This window comes from Spodoptera frugiperda, chromosome 25 (assembly GCF_023101765.2).
Source record: "Spodoptera frugiperda isolate SF20-4 chromosome 25, AGI-APGP_CSIRO_Sfru_2.0, whole genome shotgun sequence".
Taxonomy (NCBI): Eukaryota; Metazoa; Arthropoda; class Insecta; order Lepidoptera; family Noctuidae; genus Spodoptera; species Spodoptera frugiperda.
Window position 1 is genome coordinate 3,411,170 of NC_064236.1, and position 21,103 is coordinate 3,432,272.

The window sequence follows — 21,103 nt, forward strand, 5'->3', positions numbered from 1 at the left end:
GGGAGCAGCTTGGATGTCGAACTCCTAAAATAGCTACTCGGGTTCGATTAATTACTATACTACGCACCGTTAATAAGATAAAATATTACATCGATCGCGGCGGCGACAAGGGCCAAGGTCCTTCGTGAAAACAAAAAATTATGAACGAACTACTTAAGTATTATCAACAATTGTGCCGGAGAATATTTTACTTAATGCCGTTATCGCATGTCGCGATGTGATATTTAGGAGCGCCCAATATTTTATCTTAGCATTGCAACAGGATTTACGAAGCATTATTAAAATCGTAACTAAAAATCGTCCAATAACTTCTCCCGCCTTGGGCGAGGCGAGAGGAAGTGTCAGACTCTTATTGACTAAAAACCACCCCATTTCTATTTCTACTACAAACCGGAGCCCCGGTAACCTGTCAGGTTTTCCGTGGCTCCATATCAGGTATTAGCCCTACTAGGCCCCATCTGTGGTGGACTATAGAACGGTACGGTAGCTATTATATTTTTATTGTTAGTCTAAATTTAAATAGGCTCACCCCCTATTACATGGGACTTACAACACAACTGGTGAAAAGTGGGTATACATTGTATAGCGGCCTTAAGTGCCGTAATGCACCTCTGCACAAAGGGCGTGACGTTGCTTTTTTAAATTTAAATATGAGATACATATAATGTACCCTGACAATATGTCGCTAGAGCAACTTCCATAGAACTTTGCTTTGTTCCGATCCCAGGAATCGAGTGATACCTGACAATACAATATATTTTTTTATTTTCGTTGGAAAGTCGGATATAGAAGGCACAGTGAATGTAGAAAACAAAGTGGATGGTACTTTTGTACTATTTTTTTTTCTTCTATTGTACTATTGATAAATTCATAAAGCTTCGGCTGGCTTTTCATGACGGAAAACTAAGGGTGCTTTTCCACCACAGATGTGCTATGTAGCTTATGCTCCGAATATGTAATAGCTAAGCTATGAATCTATGTGACTATTTCCAATGTTTAGACATAGATATAAATCATACCTATGTCTAAATATTACAGTTATACCACAGAAACAATTTTTTCTTCTAAAAACGTTAAATAGTAAAGTTAATATAAAAGATAAATGTTGAATATTAGTGTCAGCCATATAACTGAATGGTTGGTTCTGGTTTCAAAATGCAGAAAGCCCGCCAGGCGGATCTCCTCGCCTGGTCGGAGGATCCTCCTTTTCTTAAGGAACTTTATGCTCTGTTGCCTAAATACTTTTAGTTACACTACCTAGTTATTAGTTATTCAAATAATGAATATTACTAAAAACTCAATGTCCACCCGTACGCAGCCGAGACGGGCCGGTACTATCCAAAGTTTAATTACAATTATTAATTACATACACAAATTATAATCAATACTAGTCATTAATTTACTATATTAATAAATATTTGTATACGATTGTCTAATTCGGTTGCATATAATCATGAACAGTAATTCCACAATCTCTGATACATTATCGGTATGAAACGAATATTACGCATTTGATATTACAGTGTACTCGTGTTTTTATCTTTTACGATAATATATGAAATGTAAAAAAAATAGTACAAGTTATCTACAGTGGACAGTGAGTCACTGTGCTCGAGTTTGATCCAGTTAACCAAGTGGTGCTCTGGCATCGACCGTGGTGGAGCTAGGTACCATCAAACCTTTTAGAACTCGATTTCTTTATACAAAACCTGCCTTTAATAAAGCACATATTGCAATACTATTTTTTTTTGTCAATTTTGGAATGTCGGATATGAAAGGCGGAGTGAATTTAGGAAACAAAGCGGATGGTATTATTGATAAATTCGAAATAAGAGCTATAGAGCTAGAGGTACCAGATTGGAGTTTAGTGTTTTGTGTAGATAAAAAATAAGGTTTATTGTAATAAAAATAAGGTTTAGAATTATACGGTACATATTTAGGTTTATTTGTATGCAAGTGTAGGCCAAAATGTAGACATAAATGATACGAGAGTGTTTCATACTTTCGCAGTTTCTGTTTAAAGTTAAATCGTTATTCGCTTAACATTTTCATTTAACTAAAAATAGATTTTAGTTTCCACATAACTAGTAGTTTACACGAATTTTGAAATTGTGTTCAGTTCATGGAAATCTCTTTTGCCTCAATCGTTATGCTGCGATGCATGCTGGGCCTATCTTAGCGCTGAGGACGTCAGTAGAACACTTGACTATTTTGTATCATACGGTAGATGCGCAAGCGCCGAACGCCGGTCACGGGACGGTGCAAACGTCGTAAGTATTTATAATCGGGTCGGCGAGCCATTCACAGCAAGCGGCGGCGGGTGGCGGTCGCCGCTGGGGCAGCCGATTGTCGACCACCGCACCGTTGGATGGCGGCCATCGAAGACAACGATCGAGTGCAATACCGCGTCTCGTTACACTTCTTTTGATGTGTGATCGCGCTCGGCTTCACTTTTCAGTCATAAATACATACAATCAATCGAAGCATGCGCCATTCGCGGCCGCAGTGATAGTGCAGGCTATACTAGCCAGCGCAACCCTGGTTGCTACGCCAGCTGTCTGTAGAAACCGATGAGTGTAGCGCAAACTGACGTGTTATCAACAAATAATGTACTTACGTATGTTTACACATACATATGCGCTCTATATATTTGTGACTGCCATTAGCTACGATTCCGGTGTGCGTCGAATACCGACGGCCGAATGCCGAAGAAAAATAGGCCGGGACTCAGTCGACAATGATCCAGACGGGCCGTTCCCCACGTATTTCTTATGTGGCACCGTGGCAGGTTGGCGGTGCGCCAATCATGTCTCAACTGATTGATTCCACTAACACGTATTACCAATAATGTTACTGCACGGTTCACAATGTGCGAGCGGCCCGCAGCGGGCTGTCGCCCCAGATGGAGTTGCTCGTATTGGAACATGATTAAGATCAATACTAACTTAGATTCTCCGTTGAGTTTGCAAAACCCTTATAAATCGTTAAAACTGAAAGATATTTTAGATACCGATACTTTACGGTTGGAAAACAACAAGTACAAAGTTAGCTTATTGTGTTGACGCGACTGAGAAGGAGTTAATCCAACACTATCTTGTGTTTAGGACGGTTGCCGGCGGCTGGCGGCGGCTCGCGCCAGTCACAGTTCAGAGGGCGTTCACACATGGTGGCAGTGCCACACGCGTCACAGGAACACTCCATTAGTTATTATTACCTATGTTGTTCTCGCGTTTCGCATTTTGTGGCTGCCGTCCTAATTGTATGACAGTAAAGCAGTATACTCCTGTACACTCGCAGTATTACCAAGACCATCCTTACATTGTACAATTCACTGGACGTATTAAAGTAATTTAGTACTTTCATACATCATGAAACTGAGCTATTTTTTCTCTGAATTTATAAACAGCTACTTCCTACCATTAGTCTTAAAAATAATGCTGAGAAATTAAAAGATTGCAATCCTTTTCTATTCCTAGGAGTTATTATTACAATCAATAACGAAGCATGATTTTGACTAGTTCGAATATGTTTTTATCATCGTGCTATGACAAGTCGTGTGTACGTATTAATTGCGCATGATATTCTTGCTTCCGTGGTGACAGGTCAATTGCAGGTCATGTCGTTAGAGTGGCGTTTTATGTTGCCAGTCGCTTCAATCCACAAAAATAATGATTATCGTGAATAGTCAATGTATTAATATGATAGATATTAATACATATTAATATAATAATAAAGTTTTTAGTGGATTATGGAGTGTAATTAATTAATATTAAATGTTTGGCAATCAATAGTTTAGTGGTAGTGGTGTATAACGCGTGAATGAACTCATAAAATCGACACCAGCAATTTATACTGCGCTAACTCAAAAAGCGTACTTTACAGTAGAGGCGTTTAAAGGGAAAAACGTGATAACTTTTACATTAATTAAGATACTTTTTTGAAATTTGGTATGCTTAATATTTAATTTATTCATTGTAATATCTCATATTTATATTTCCTTAATTATTTATATTTTTTGATTTAGCGCAAGTTAGCCGTATATAAACGTAATTCATCAAAAAAATGTTACATCTTATACACGTCTAACTAATATTAGCGTAGTGTAGTACGGGAGGTCGTATTGCATGATCAATCATCTGATGCATATTTCAATATTCTTATAAAGAACATGTACTTACTTACGAAAAGAATAGTCAACGTACCATTAATAAATTAATTAATACGTTAACACATAAGTATTTACTATGTAAAAGTCGCTAAGTCGTTCATTTTACAAACGAACAATTATATACACGAACGCACTAAACTACGCTAACTATGAGTTAGTGCAGTGTTGCACGGACTTTGACCAAAGTGATCCGCGCGCACACTCCGCTAATAATAGTTGGCGTAATATAAATCGAGTGATTTAAAAAAATACCTTTACTTAGCGTTTTATAAGATTTGTAACTTTCTTATTTTTGCATATTTCTTCTCAATTTTTTTATGACGTATGTAAACACACATTTTAAGCAACTTGGCATAAAAAAGTTTTTTCCAAATTTCGAGTTAGCGTAGTATAAATTGCTGGTGTCGAAATGTGGGCACAGTGTAAACCTCGCGTAGTTGTGTGCACGCGCCCGCGGCGGCAGCGTACGGCCTTACATTATAAATAAAAACTGGGGGCGTCCACAGCTGGAGTTTTAAATAAAATAATACTTAATAACGCCATCACCTCTCCTCCATGCCTTACACCCCTGCTCTGATGTACTGGAGCGTTCGTCCCACATTCTACCTATGTACCAAGTACCAACACGTTCATAGTGTTACTTGTAATTTGTACATGTATACTATGTATAGCCATATCTCAAAATCGTATAGGTTTTTGCGTATATCTTTATTATTTTTACGCGAACATTTAGCAGATATTGTCTGAGTTGCAGTGTTCTAGGAATATCATAACTAAAACACTGCTGATGTTAGATATAAGAATAACATAGTTTTCCTTTCAAACTAACTAACTTAACTGCACGGTTGGCGCGCAACGTGTAGCTAGTTCGGACCCCACACGAAGCAACTCTTTGTGTCATCCACAAATTGTTTCGGGTCTGGGTGTGATGTGTAACATGTGAATTTGTATGTTTGTAACCGCGGCACAGGAGAAAATCCTAGTGTAAGGAAACGTTTAAAAGATGAAATAAAAGAAGAAAAACTTTCTCTCCAGCCATTTCTGTATGACGAATTGGGACGAAATTGAGTGGATAGTGCAAAAACAATTATCTGCAAATGACAAATATATTAAAGTTTCATATACTTAGTTGTAAACCGGAATCACAGCATAGTAAAGAACAAACTCGCTGTCAGCGCAAGGCGCTGTCGTACACATGTTGAACTGGTCCCATTTCGCTGCAGACTTGGGACATGAACACTTACTTCTGATCTAATCTTATATTATCTATAGATGCCACTTATTTAATGTACTTTGTACTATAAGACGTGAGCCTATTGCCGTGAATTGGCTATAAGCTTACCGTTTACACCCTAATCGGTGAATGAGATCAATAAACTTATAGGGTAAATACGCTTGTTTGCGTCTACACTTGGTCGCTTTTGATGGTCGCAAACAGGCGAATTTACCCTAAGCAACATTAATAGGGCATAACAGAACTATGAAAATTATCCATAGTAAACATTTTAAACTCGTTAATAGATTAACTGATGACTGTAATGTTATACTATTTTACTTTAAATCTATACTAATATTATAAAGCTGAAGAGTTTGTTTGATTGTTTGAACGCGCTAATCTCCGGAACTACTGGTCCGAATTGAATAATTCTTTTTGTGTTGGATAGTGCATTTATCGAGGAAAGCTATAGGCTATAAAACATCACGCTATGACCAATAGATGCCGAGCAGAGCGGGTGAAACTGCGTGGAAGTAGCTAGTAAATAAATAAACATCTAACTGAGTGACTACACAGTACAAATGCAACTAGCCAGCTTAGTTGAAGTTGGCACTTAGCCGCCAGCAGTGTGAGCTAGCAAGTACCACCCTAAACAAACATCTTGCGGTCGACTACTCACAATGGCGCTCAATTATACAACACAAATTATTATTTAAGTGAATATTATATAACTCGTGACCGCTACAGATGCAACTAATGAGTATGACAGTAAAAAAGTCATGTTTGTACATGCAAAAGATGGATGTGTCGTATTCGTATAGATCTACACATTTATATATACCAAAACATATATTTAATACTGAAGTTTGTTTGTGTGCACTCTGAAACTACTGGTTTGATTTGAAAAAATATTTATGTGCTACCTAGCGGGTTTACCGGGGCTCCGGTTCAAAAAGCAGGAGTAGGAACGGGGTGGTTTTTTGTAAGAAGTAAGAGTCTGACACTCTCTCTCGCCTCGCCCATGGCGGTAGAAGTCATTGGATGATATTCTTGCCATAAAAATATCTTGCCATTTATCAACGCTATAGACTATATAACATCCCGCTATAGTCAATAGGAGCCGATCAGCGGGAGAAATAGTCGGGAGTAGCTAGTAAAGAATAAACTAAGTAATGAATATGATAAAACAAGTCGTCACGTGACGTAATTTGTTACTGTAAATCTATAGAGATGAAAAATACGTGACAACACACGAACTTGAACTGATGCTTAAGAAAATTCGAGAAAACATGTTTTGGTGATAAATGGTATCTAAGTTGGAAGAATCGGAAAGAATAAGAAGGTTTCCTCTAGACAACTGGAGTAATCAAAAAGATTTTCGTGCAGTCTACGTAAGATAGCCACTCCTCACAACAAAACTGGGTCTATACAACAAATACATAGGTATATTTAATACCGGTATAAAGTCGCATAGTGCTGAGGTAGTAATTATTACCTGTGGTACTAGTGACACCATTCCCCAACTACTATGAATTAAACATGGCTTCTATTGGCCGTGGTAGTGAGTAGGCGAGTGCCTTCTAATGCAGAGTAACATTTTGAGTAAACATCAAGTGTGAAGCACACCCGGGAGCCGAACGTGCGACCTCGGCCTTGGAATGGTGTTTTGACAGTAACCACTGCGCGTGCGCAACAATACGCGAGCCGATGCCGTCGTGTCGTGTGCGCTAAACAGCCAATAAGCATATTGTCCTTTAACTATATCTTTCGTGAGATATAGTGAGCTGAAAAACGTAATAATTAATTTAGTATGTTTCTACTAAATTAATTATTATGTTTTAATATGTTTTAGTATGTTTCTACTAAATTAATTATTATGTTTTTCGGCTTATTCACGTGACTGTTCGACAATGTGATTAGTTTCAAGCCATACTAAAGGCTCATATTCATCCAGCTTTCCGCGACATACAATTAATTGTCGCGTTGCTATCGTTAACTAAATGAGGTTCTCGTCAAACAGTAACGTGAGTAAGCCGAAAAACATAATAACTAATTAAGCATGTCGTCGCTACTCGAGCGCAAGGTCGGTGCCGGTGCCGCACCGCACCGCACCGCACCGTACCGCACCGCACCGGACCGCACCGCACCGCACCGCACCGCACCGTACCGCACCGCACCGGACCGCACCGCGCCGCGTACCACTAACCGCGAGCACACTAATCTCTTTTTTAAGCAATAACATGGCTTAGCTACCTTGATAATTACTTGTTAATCGAGTTCCTGTACATATAATCGATATGACAGTTTTTATCGATATACCTATAGGTATTTAGTTATTCTGCGTTTTATCGATATAGCAGTTTTAATCGATATACCTAGCAGTTGGTAATTAAATATTATGGCGTAGGTTATAATACAGAGACTTACGCCTATGCATTAGGGGTCACTTGTCTGTGATACGATGATAGCATATCGAACTTGGCGCGGCGTCTTATCACTTATTTAATCAATTCAATAGCAAAAGGTCGCGGCACGGTTTTAACGAGTCTCCTATGACGCAATAGTGTGACTACCAACAACAACAGCTCCAGCACACCTCGTAGTAGCCACGCTTCGGCCGGGAATGTCCAATTGTACTTAACTTTTACCTCCAAAAGCTAAACGCAAATATGTCAGACTCCGCTAACATTACTTTGGTTTAATTCCTATTCGGAAATAAGAAATAGAAGGTGCACATGTTTTGTTCAACCGCAGAGTTGCTCCGAGATAGGCTGCTGTAATCTAACCTAATTTTAATTGTAAGGGATTTGTATAGAGGCCGTCGTCATATAAAATATTTTACTTAACCATTGAAGCCCACATTTAACCATTCAGTAATTATCGAGACACTTGTCGTATTTTATAATTAGCAGTTGTTAATGAGCCAGTTACGGCCGGTATATAGCTGTGCATCTGACTTTTATTACATTTCATTGAACATTAGTTGGGTTTAAAATTGATGTGATTTCGTTTTATTGTGATTAGTGTACACATTCGTGAGTCGTGTCGTTATCTTCGCGGAAGATTAATAGTCTCCTCCGCGTGACTTTAGCTATTAAACTTATGTCACATTGATAGCGAGCAGCGCGCGCGCCGCAACCCATCGACTGCACAAAACAATCCCACCGAAATAAAAAGTACCACCAACACAAACAAATATAAAATACACAAATAGTTTACAAAAATAGAGAATGCGAATAACTGACACACATTGAACGGCGTTCTCGACCAACATTAATTTGATAGTGGCGGGCGCGGGCGGCGCACGCGCTGCCGGCCTGCGCGCCTCTACTTGGCAGCAGCCGCACACTTCCGAGCGGCAAACGGCGAGCGTAGCGGCGAGCGCGAGCGATCGACACTAGCGACACTGTAACGCGCCAGTCAAAAACGCCACTCGGCGCGATCTGTCACAGAACTTTCGAAGCACCAGCTAAAGTTCCGAACTTCCGATGTAAACATAATATACTAGTAATCTCTTAACATTACGGGTACATTCGTACAGCAGCCTGCATGCCCAGTCTGACGACAGGATGCGTGCGTGTTTACATTAATTATCGCGTTATTTGTAAATACATAAGTGGTTCACGCTTTAGGGAACAGAGAGTAAAGTTCCCTAAGAAAAGGAGGATCCTCCGACCAGGCGAGGTGATCAGCCTGGCGGGCTTTCTGCCCAACTGTTGTTCGTTGGGATTTTCTATCCGTTCGCATGTAAACTTCATATGTGTGATGCAGGATATTTGTGACGTCATCCATTGATTTGCTCGTCGATAGTCTATGTGCGACATCTGTCATCTGTCAACTGTCACTTGTCAGTGTCGCCACATCACTCCCCCAAGACCGGAGGTCGATCCTGTTGAGACGGCTGTCGATGCTTGAGATGAGCGGTGCCAGAGCCAGTGTAGAATCCCTAGTTCCAGTGAGTCGGAACTGTGCCGCTGAATGCCCAGTGAGTCGGGTGAGCGGTGCAGGGTGATACTCCAGTGAGTCGGAGTAGTGAGGTTCGCAGTGTCCCACAGTGAGTCGGGGAATAGATGCTGCGAGGGTAGGTGCGTAGTGGCTGGCGTCTGCGTTGACGGGAGGAAGACGTCCTCAGACCGTGTGCAGAGAGTGCTGTGCCTAGACGCTGATGAGGCCGTAGGGAAGAACCAGGCTGCATATCTTCGATGTAGCGTGTGGTGGTCCCTGATGAGGCCGAGGATGCTGGTCGACTTGATTACCGCTCAGCGGAGAAGTGATGGGTGAGGGAGATGGCGATAAGGATGACGGTGCTAATCTGCTCCGTGAAGGTTGGTTTCAATCACGTCGGGGTCACCACTTTAGGGAACAGAGAGATAAGAAAAGGAGGATCCTCCGACCAGGCGAGGTGATCAGCCTGGCGGGCTTTCTGCCCAACTGTTGTTCGTTGGGATTTTCTATCCGTGTTAATTCGCATGTAAACTTCATATGTGTGACACGTCATCCATTATTTGCTCGTCGATAGTCGCGACATCTGTCATCTGTCAACTGTACTTGTCAGTGTCGCCACACGCAAATATCCCACATTCAAAAAAATGTATGTTGATGTGGGTGTCGCTCGTGACCTGCCTAAAATGTGAATCATGTGATTTGGCACCAACGTTGGATCCAACAGTACGTCACGGTTGTCCGTTTATTTCTGACACGTATTGTAGCTTGGCAACAATAAACATTGCTTGTTTTTTCTCTTCGCGGTTGCGGCAGGCCTATGGTTGGCACCGTGACCGGCTCGCTCCACTCTGGGCCTGACGACTCCACACAGTCAGTGCCATTTCTCGAAACTCCAGTCTTCCATTACATGCATCGAATTAATCTACAGTACGCGTTCTTAGTGCGAGGCTTCATTTTGATAGTTTCCACGAATTTGTGCAATTTGCAGACGCTTTTGGGATGTTTACATTTCAAATGAAACCTTTACTTGCGATTACTTAGTTTGGAGAGGAGACGTATCGTGCATATTACAAGTTACGATAGGTCATGTTTATGTGATGCGTAGCTACAGTAATATGCATAGTTGCAGCGTTATCACTGGAATATATCTTAATTAGACAGACCTTAATTTGACATTGCCATAATTACAATATTGTGTAGTATTGACTTAAAGCCGATATTATGTTTGCGCTGCTTTGGCTGACTGGACTGAAACTGTTTAATGAACTCGCCAGATAGATCAATATGCCTTGTACCTGGGCTCTGTTGGTTGGTCGCTAATACGCAGTAGTTCGTAATAGCTTATTGTTCACAGTACGCTATTACGAACACTACGCTAGCAATAACTACTAGCATAGTGTAGCGCGAACAAGAAATAAATTATGGTGCAAAGCTGTGAAGTATAATTTAATTAAACGCAGCATGCCCCGCAGTTATAGCAGCTTGTACTTAGTACGTAATACTACGATATTACGCAATCTTTGTTTCGGAAGACAAGTTCACGGCCACTGCTCGCAATGCTCCTCCATCTTGTAAACTTCACTGTATTTGTTTGCACACTCCGAAAGTATTTGATTGCTCTTAGATTTGCTTGTTAAAGCAAACAACCAAATTGCAATATTACAATAATACTAGTTACTTCCGCGCGGTTTCACCCGCTCTACTTGGCTCCTATTGGTCATAGTGTGATGTTTTATAGCCTATAGCCTTCCTCGGTAAATGCACTACCCAACACGAAAAGAATAATTCAAATCGGACCAGTAGTTCCGGAGATTAGCGTGTTCAAACAAACAAACAAACTCTTCAGCTTTATAATATTAGTATAGATTAGTATAGATTACAGGAGATACAGGGAACATACTCGTATACAGTGCCGCCGTGCGTTGGAGGATTAACAACGCGAAGCTTTAGCGAAGAATACTATTCTCAACATGCTTCGTCAGCCGCAGCACGAGTTTGTCAGAGCTAAATATTAATTTAACACAAGCTGACTCCCTGGCACCGTATGATGGACCTAAAAAGACAACCAATAGGTATCTAGGTGTAGATAGGTTCCATTTTCATGGACAAAATCAATAAGGAAACAGAGAACATTGCCTATATCAACGACAAGAGGCACCTTCAGTTCAAATGTCAAAGTACAAATTAATAATAGCATTTGTAGGTACCGAAATATCAAACATTACAAACCAAATGTCGAGTATTGAAAATTCTTAAATAAATATTGTACTAATTCTGTAGATCTTATCTACCTATTTATTAGAGGATACTTATCTATTTATTATACCTATCTATTTATTAGTGTTAAGTACATAATATGAGTTGCTCTGTTTAGTTATAGCAGCACTTAGGGCAACCTGGTATGGATACGAGAATAGATTGAAAATCAGGGACTGCTTTTTCTGCATTTCTTTCGGGATTCTTCGGTCTGGTACCGACTCCAAATAAATAGTCGGTGTAGAAGGAATTTTATACAGAAGCTAACAATTTTAACTTTCAAATGCCTACAACGTAATACTTACAAAGTATATTTTGTTATGCATGTCATATGACAGCACTTACTACATCAATTTTGTAACAGGGTAGCCTATGCAATTAGTACCGTATGTTAGTGCAGGAATCCATTAGACCGCAATTTAAACTAACCTGATAAAATCGAAGCGAGTGCAGTGACAACGCTGTGTACCGCTCGCCTTTGATGTAGCCTTTGAGGTACACTCACCGTACATGTCATTACAGGAGGCCAGGGTGAGTGACACGCCGCGTTTCGACCTGTTGACTGGACACAGACCACACAGGCCACAGGCACACACGTCCGTCACAAATAGTAGCTCTGTGCCACGCACACCGTTCACTTTGTTAGAAAAACCATGTCATGTGATCGGGTGACGATATTTTTTTAACCAACTTCAATAGTAACCAACCGTAATACATACATTCGACTTCTTAATTCTCAGTACAACAGCACATTATTGTCTAAAATTGTGACAGTCTAAAGATATGGTTGGTCTATTTTAAACCACTTTCAATACGAGTAGGTCGACCTGACATTAACTATGTATGATATACCTTTATCTAGGTATCGGAATTACACACACGTTTAATTCATGTATTACCACGAAACTTGGCAATTATATGTAGATTAACCATACAATGAGGTGCAATCGACCTGATCTGTACGCTTAGTGTGGTTGGTTTGTTAGAGCCGGTCAATCAGAGTGACGAACGCGTTCTCGATTCGATTACTTCAACCGTAAAGCAAACTCGTAGTAAGGATTCTGATGATGGGGTTGAAAGGTGGCTGATGGAACCTTGGACTGAGTGAATTAATGATTCGTAGGTAGGGTTTAGTGTCACGAAATGACAGGCGTAATATTTAGTTTTTGTGGCGCGATTAAAATTAGTGATGAATTTAATTAAGTCAAACTTTATACAAGTGTGGGAGAGCCATGCTTCGACACGAATGGGCCGGCTCGATCGGAGTGACACCACGGCCTCACCGAAAACCGACGTGAAACAATGCTTGCGTTGTGTTTTGTTGTGTGAGTGAGGTTACCTGAGGTCCAATTCCCCCTTCCCAATCTTCCCAATCCCCGATTCCCCAACAACTCAACCTAACCCCCAAATGCCGGCAACGCACTTCTAACGCCTCTGGTGTTTCAAGCATCCTTGGGCGGCGGCGATTACTTACCATCAGGTGATACGTCTGGATGATAACCGGCGTGTTCCATTAGAAAAAAAATCTATATAGTCGTCTAAAATTTCCTTTTTGCTGCAGCCATTACCACCGAGGTGTAAAAGTAATTAGGGCAAGTGGCAGTCGAAGGGTCACGCGTAATGATGCGTGTACTCGATTCGTGCCGAGTTAGGACTTCGTTTCGTTACGTAGTGGGGAGCGTGGTTGATGAGCACAAAGTCTCTGGTTGGGTAACCATAGTAGGGATTCTTATGGGTTTTTGAAAGTTCATAGTAATAGTAAGTTCGGATGAGTCCTGGTGTCTCCTACCACCGACCTAACACTCCGCTAGTGAAGCGTCCTGCTATATTGTACGAAGCCCAGATGCAAAATGCTTTTTTCATATCATCATGCCTTTTATCCCCGGAGGGGTAGACGTGCACATAATGCCACTGTACAATGTACACCCACTTTTCAAAATGTATGCTGTCAGTCCCATGTAATAGGTGGTGAGCCAGTGAGCCTATTGCCATATACCGGGCACATTTCCAGACTCCATGCTACTACTGAAAAAAATTGAAAATCCGAAAAAATCTCAGTAATATTTCAGTAATCCCGACAGGGAATAGAACCCTTTGCCCGGCAGTCGCAAACCAACGAGGCAGACAGTACAAAATGTTATCAAATAATAAGTCTTTACAATAAAATAAGTGGTTTGTTGTTTGTGTGCATGTCTAGTCTACAGAGTGCTCTATAAAAATAATACCTATAAACCCTTGTACCGCTTGTTAGTACAAGTAGCATTGGCTGTATAAGCGCTGTTCAACTGAAAGATCCCGAGAAAAATAACATAATATTTTTATTTTCCAATGGCACTTGGAAAAATACAAATTGCAATACTTTCTATTAGAAATAATATATTTTATATAAGAGTCCTCAATGGACTTAAGTACTTTGTGCATTGGTTTCTAGTGATTGCATTGCATTTATTTTTCTTTAAGATTCTGAGAAGTCAATTGAGTGAAGTATTTTACTAAAGTCAAAAGGAAAATCTCTAATATATTTTTATTTTCAACGATTTTAATGAGCTCTATACCAATCATGCCCTTTCGTTTGAAAACCATAATGGAGGTAATTATGGTAAATGTTGATTATATTGTTTGGTTATCAAGATTAAAAGTGTGTAACAAATATCGGATCGATCTATCGTCAGGAAGTGAGTAGAACTACAATGGACGAAAACAAAAAAACGAGGTAATGTAAATAAAACCGTTTAATAAAGCGGTGCAGTGTTTCGAATGGTAGGAACAGGATATTGCGTGTGGATAATGTTTAAAGTTTAAAGAAGAAATTGCAAAATGCGTTTCATGCGTAGCGAGACGTAGCGCGGCGTAGTATGAGTTGTAGCGGACAGCGTAGCAGAAACCGTAGCACTTAATTATTAGATATTATAATAAAATTAATGAGTAATAAATTTTCATATATTTGCACAATACTAATGACGTAACGGTCTCTGCCATTCTCGAGCCGTGTGTTGACGGTAGGAAATAATACATTTCATCTGTAGTAATCTTTAATTCATAGAAGTACCTTTATAATTTTCCTCTAGGTTTCGTTTAGTTACATTAATACTACTGAAATGGGCGAAAGCCGGTGTTGCAAGCTGCATGCCGTATATTTACTATTTCAACGGAATTAAAACTCAACATTTTTCCAGTAGTATTAATGTAACACCCGGCTCTATTCTATGTACCGTACTTGTTTATTTAGTTGGTTATGTCCTTCACGGAAAATAAATATTTATAGAGCATAGAAAATGCCATCTGTGTAACATATACCAAGGTTGTTTCCGTACTGCCAGTCCATACCCTGGTGTATCAGAGACAGTTCTGTAAAAGTGCACGATGGCGGTGTCGCGGCGTGGTTCTTGGGCTAGCTTATCAAATTATGAGACGTCAGATTTATGATAAGCGATAGCGTGTCGTCGAGGGGCGCCGCGCCTCTGCCGCCGGTATCATCGGCAAATAACTGTTGTTGTGTTCACGCGTTGTTCAACGCAATAACAACAAGATAACAAACAGGCTATCTACAAATTACAAAACATCAAAGTACCTAGTGTACGTATCGTATTTGTTTATGAATGCGCGGTTCATGTTAAAAAAAAATGAAACTAACTGTGATTGCTGGCGAGTTGTGACATCAGCGGCGTGTGTTAGGGAATGAAATGTTTTAACAACAGCAATTGGAGGACAGCCTTACATCAGTGCTAATGTAGGTGCTATTGGAACATGAGTATAGAAGGAGAAACACGAAAGTACTTAAATGGAGTAGAGTGTCGATGAAAGGAGTTACTCATATCTGATATCATTCAAACAGCTTTTCTTCTTAACATACATAAAACATCTACATTAACATTAACATCTATCTTTACACAGTTTGTAACAAACTAGGGTAGCTAAGGTACATATTCTCACGGTATATGTATAATTGCAGCCCACATGACATTCCGACCTTTTCAAATCGGGTTTTCACTCATAATTATCTATCAGGTAAATTCATATAATACGTTCAGGTACGTGGGTCGGGACGCAATAAATGGTTAAATGGTGACAATTCAATGGCCTTTAATAGTAAATAGTTTATACAAGTACTTTACAAAATAAAATTAGAATATTAATAGAGTTCAATATTATATATTTTCCATAGGTGCTTTAAATATAATATTAGTGTAGAGGCCAACTTGGGCAGGACGGCTAAGGCAAGTTTACAAATAAGCTATAGTGACTAAAATAGCCCAGACAAATAATAGCTGAATGCTGGAATGGCAGCATAATTTCAATCGCTACATCCCTCTAGATCAGCTAGAGGAGTGTTTGTTGTGGCAGCCCGCACGGTGTACATGCCGGCGCTCTGCCGAGTGAGCCATGTTTGGCAGCGGTTCAATGATTGATCACTAATGTCAACTTACTGTAAGCGTCTATTTTATTTACGCAACGTGAGCTGCTCAGCAGTGTCGGTGCTTGCAAACCCCGGCAGAATACGCGACGTCACGACAGGACTTGTCGTCATACTGAAATTAGACAAAGTCGTGGAATACGTTAGCTGAATTGCTTTTACCGTTCTGTTTACAGGAACCGTACTGTGACCGTGGTCTGTACAGTCCTTCACTCTAGTACGCAATTAACGCAATGTTACGCATTAAATGATTACTTTATAAGACAAGTGATTATTTATGTGATTCGGTAGCAATGTGGCAAATGAGAAGACGGATCAGACGATCACACAGACTCCCGCAACGCCAGCGAAATCACAAAGGTACACATGTGACTTCCTTGAGAGTGAGGGATTTGGGGATTGGGGATCTGTTTACCTCCCTCACACGGCGAAACACAACGCAAGCGTTGTTTCAGTCCAATTTTCTGCGGCCGTGGTACCCAAGGTCAAGCCGGTACATTTGCCGAAGCGTAGATCTCAGACTCTAAGTTCAAGTTTAGCTTCATATATACCACTTACATTCCTGGTACATTTTGTTGTCTGGGTGGCGCAACGGGTGCGTGGCGTGTGCGCTGCGGTAGGTTGCACGGGAAGCATCATGTTATAATGTGCGTTCAGCGGGGCGAGTTACGACCAGGTGTCTGTTGGCACAATGTGCTATCAGATATGCGACACCGAGGCGACGTGCCCGCGACATTGCCGCGCTTACCAAGGGCTCACTCTCCTTGACTATACACTATACATAAACATGCTGCACGTCCGCACAAGGGACAAACAGACAGAACAATTCTTAGAGTTGCTTGGCTATGTTATTTCTTTCGCATTTCGGCCACGAGTGAAGTTTGGTGTAGTAAACGAGTAGTGTTACATATGTAAACAAAGTACAATGACGTATATGGTAATTATAATCGAATAATATCTTATTTATTCAAATTTTATTCAACAACGCGACCTTTCAACTTTACTTGAGAGCTGGAACTCAACTTTGCACTCGAGTGCGTCCTCAAACTACGACCAGTCATCGTAGTCGATCTTTGAATTTTTGATAACCTAAACTGTGATCTATAATGTGCCTGCCAAGCATGGTGATTAGGATAAATTCTTTAAGTGGAGTTTCTTTTATTGCTTCATTCAGCAGTCGACCCATTATTTTGGCCGTAACTAAGGTTATAATTATCATCATCACCAACAGCCTGTAAGTACCCACTACTGAGTAAACGACCTCTTCTTACACGGAGAAGATATGAGTAACCGCGCTTGCTCACGGCGGATTGGCGATTTCAAACTTACAATAAGATATTATAAGCCCAGATTTCCTTACGATGTTTTCCTTCGCCGAATGTATGTCATTGGTGTATAAATAAACTAAGAAAGTACATATAGCTCGGGAAAAGTCGCAATAGGAACTTGCCAGGTTTCGAACCCGTGAACCGTAGGAAGTGGGCGTATTAAATCCCTGTTAACCACCACGACGGTAGTTTCACGACAAGTTTAAATATGCATTAACTCTTTTCTTATCTATTTTTAAGTTATAAGAAGTGGGGAAGTTATTGATTGTCCAACAATGTCATTATATGTAGAGCCACGTTCAAGGTCAGGGTGCAGTGTACCGTCCACATGCCGGGGTCCAGACACAGCCAGACTCCGGCCGCAGGTCAGTTACATTGTGTCAGGCCGGTTACTCACTCTGTTGTCAGACACCTCCTCGTGCTCGCTGTTACGTGGAATTATGTCACACAACATGTAATGTTGAAACTTGTAAACAAGCGGCACGGTGGCGACATCTGCAGAATACCGCGCCACTTGCGCTTGTGGCCTTCACTGGCGGCCGTCACGTGCTGTGACGTCGGCTGCTTTACCGACGCCGGCGGCGGCCGCCAATGGCGAGCCTCGCTGCAGCTACCGACCGAGAGCCGCGAACCAATCGCGGTAAAATACACTTTGGTCACAGTGTGCACATGTGACCGATCGCAACTTTTATCCTAAAATTACCTTTTTTTTGAAAACTTGAGAAAGTTTATTTATTTTGTTAATTAGTGGTTCAATTGTTGCGTAGAGACTGTGATCTAATTAATTTTAAGTGATTATGAACCGGAACGGTGAGTACATCGCAAGGTGGTTCTGCCTTATTTAGTTACTCGGTCGCTAGCGCCATCCGTGGATTTTTTGCTTACTACACAGAACACACTTTATGTAGCGAGAGATCGCTTTCATTAGTTGAAACTTTGTGACAGAGATGGCGCTGTTAGTTGCGTTTCGGTGTATAAGCTTAAACTCATAAAATGTACTGTGAATTTGTAATTAGTTTCGGTCAAACACGAAGAAAATATAGTTCACATTCTTATCTATACTGAGGACATATATAACTACATATACATATAAAATTAAAAATATATGCATATATAGCTCAATTATTATTAAGGAAAATTGGATTATACATAGTTCTTTTGCTTCTACTTTGTACTTGGTAACTTGAATTACCATGAGATGGCGCTTGAGACACTGTAATGTTGATATTTTGTATTTTCGGTAGGCGTTCTTGGCACCACAAAATATCACAAGTTCACTACTGAATTCAACCCGTTGTTACAATAATTATGGTTATTTATACTTAGGTACTTCTAAAATATTCAATTGTAACACATAACATAATTAACATGTTACGGTAGACATTCATGTACATTGAGAAACAAGTACGAGTAATACATAAAAATATGTTTAATGTTAAACGAATTTAATTAACTCTACTCTACCAATCAGGCTCTTTCGTTTGATATCCATAAAGGGAGTAATTTTGGATAAAATTAGATTATATTGTATGATATTTAAGATTAAGAGTGTGTACCAAATATCATTGCGAAATTTAGTGAGTTTACAAAGTTAATTTGTGTTCGTGTACACACAATTTGATTGTGATTAGGTAATTACTCGTACTCAATCACAGCAAAACGACTGAAGGGATCGGGTTGAAATTTGGAACAAAGGTAGTTTGTGGTCTAAAATAAAACGGGTTAATTTTTGTCCCATGTGCTTGCAGGCGAATTCGCTGGCAGAAGATAGTTTGTACAATCCTTAATGAGTATACAGTGTCGAGCACGAGATATAATACAATATGTTACATAGACTCTATTACAAGCCTTTAATTGTAAATCACATAATATGGAGATAATAACTTGCTAGCTAGCTATTTTGATATTGACCCGGAATCCTGCACCCACGTCGCTGTTTTTACTTTCATTCATGATTGTTTAATCAATACTTTTACATAGGGTAGTAGATGTTGCGCTCCTGTTGTGAGCCCTTGCCTTTACAATCAGTACTTGCCTTTACCTTTACTTTGACTGCACAGTTGGTGCGGTGGCTGGGCAACCGGCTGCCGTGCAACATGTAGCAACTCTGTGTGATCCAATGGGTATGTTTGTAAACGTGCATGTTTGTCGTACTCACCTGGGACATGACAATCTTATTGAATTAAAGGAACAGCAAATTGCAATAGTGCAATCTCTTTTGAACATTTCGGTTAAAATGTATAGCATCATAGAAAACCGGCGTCAGAGCTGGCGTTGTTTTTCGCCATGTCCCAAGGTTCAACCTTCCTCTCCCCTAAATCACCTGTAATCCTTTTGGAAATGCGCGTGTCCTTGACGCTTTACGGGGTTACAATAATCCTTCCTGGCCGTTTTGAAATTTGGAACAAAGGTAGTTTGTGGTCTAAAATAAAACGGGTTAATTTTTGTCCCATGTGCTTGCAGGCGAATTCGCTGGCAGAAGATAGTTTGTACAAGTATCGACTTAATGAGTATACAGTGTCGAGCATTGAGATTAATAACCAATATGTTACATATGACTCTATAGCTCGGGAAAAGTACAAGCAGTGGGCTTTAATTGTTTCACGACAATGCATTAACTCTTTTCTTATCAGTTATTGATTAACAATGTCATTATATGGAGAGTGTACCGTCCACATGCCGGGGTCCAGACACAGCCAGACTCCGGCCGCAGGTCAACTTACTAGTTGTACCTCCTCGTGCTCGCTGTTACGTGGAATTATGTCACACAACATGTAATGTCTTGTAAACAAGCGGACGGTGGCGACATCTGCAGAATACCGCGCCACTTCGCTTGTGGCCTTCACTGGCGGCCGTCACGTGCGACGTCGGCTGCTTTACCGACGCCGGCGGCGGCCGCCAATGGCGAGCCTCGCTGCAGCTACCGACCGAGAGCCGCGAACCAATCGCGGTAAAATACACTTTGGTCACAGTGTGCACATGTGACCGATCGCAACTTTTATCCTAAAATTACCTTTTTTTTGAAAACTTGAGAAAGTTTATTTATTTTGTTAATTAGTGGTTCAATTGTTGCGTAGAGACTGTGATCTAATTAATTTTAAGTGATTATGAACCGGAACGGTGAGTACATCGCAAGGTGGTTCTGCCTTATTTAGTTACTCGGTCGCTAGCGCCATCCGTGGATTTTTTGCTTACTACACAGAACACACTTTACGTAGCGAGAGATCGCTTTCAATAGTTGAAACTTTGTGACAGAGATGGCGCTGTTAGTTGCGTTTCGGTGTATAAGCTTAAACTCATAAAATGTACTGTGAATTTGTAATTAGTTTCGGTCAAACACGAAGAAAATATAGTTCACATTCTTATCTATACTGAGGACATATATAACTACATATACATATAAAATTAAAAATATATGCATATATAGCTCAATTATTATTAAGGAAAATTGGATTATACATAGTTCTTTTGCTTCTACTTTGTACTTGGTAACTTGAATTACCATGAGATGGCGCTTGAGACACTGTAATGTTGATATTTTGTATTTTCGGTAGGCGTTCTTGGCACCACAAAATATCACAAGTTCACTACTGAATTCAACCCGTTGTTACAATAATTATGGTTATTTATACTTAGGTACTTCTAAAATATTCAATTGTAACACATAACATAATTAACATGTTACGGTAGACATTCATGTACATTGAGAAACAAGTACGAGTAATACATAAAAATATGTTTAATGTTAAACGAATTTAATTAACTCTACTCTTCTA

General features: G+C 40.2%; 1 protein-coding gene across 23 annotated transcripts in view; it reads left to right on the forward strand.

The window, feature by feature from the left end:
- Positions 1–21,103, forward strand: part of LOC118268703 (hepatic leukemia factor) — a 101,186-nt gene that overhangs the window by 31,695 nt on the left and 48,388 nt on the right. For 2 of the 23 annotated variants that reach the window (XM_050704401.1, XM_050704403.1), the window contains exon 1: positions 17,984–18,137. The exons of 19 other annotated variants lie outside the window; for them this stretch is intronic. In XM_050704401.1, the coding sequence (XP_050560358.1) occupies positions 18,125–18,137 (13 nt within the window). In that variant the 5' untranslated portion in view covers positions 17,984–18,124. Of the gene's footprint in view, positions 1–17,983; positions 18,138–20,281; positions 20,448–21,103 lie in introns of those variants that run through there. 2 more of the 23 variants (XM_035583402.2, XM_050704402.1) reach the window with 1 other exon arrangement.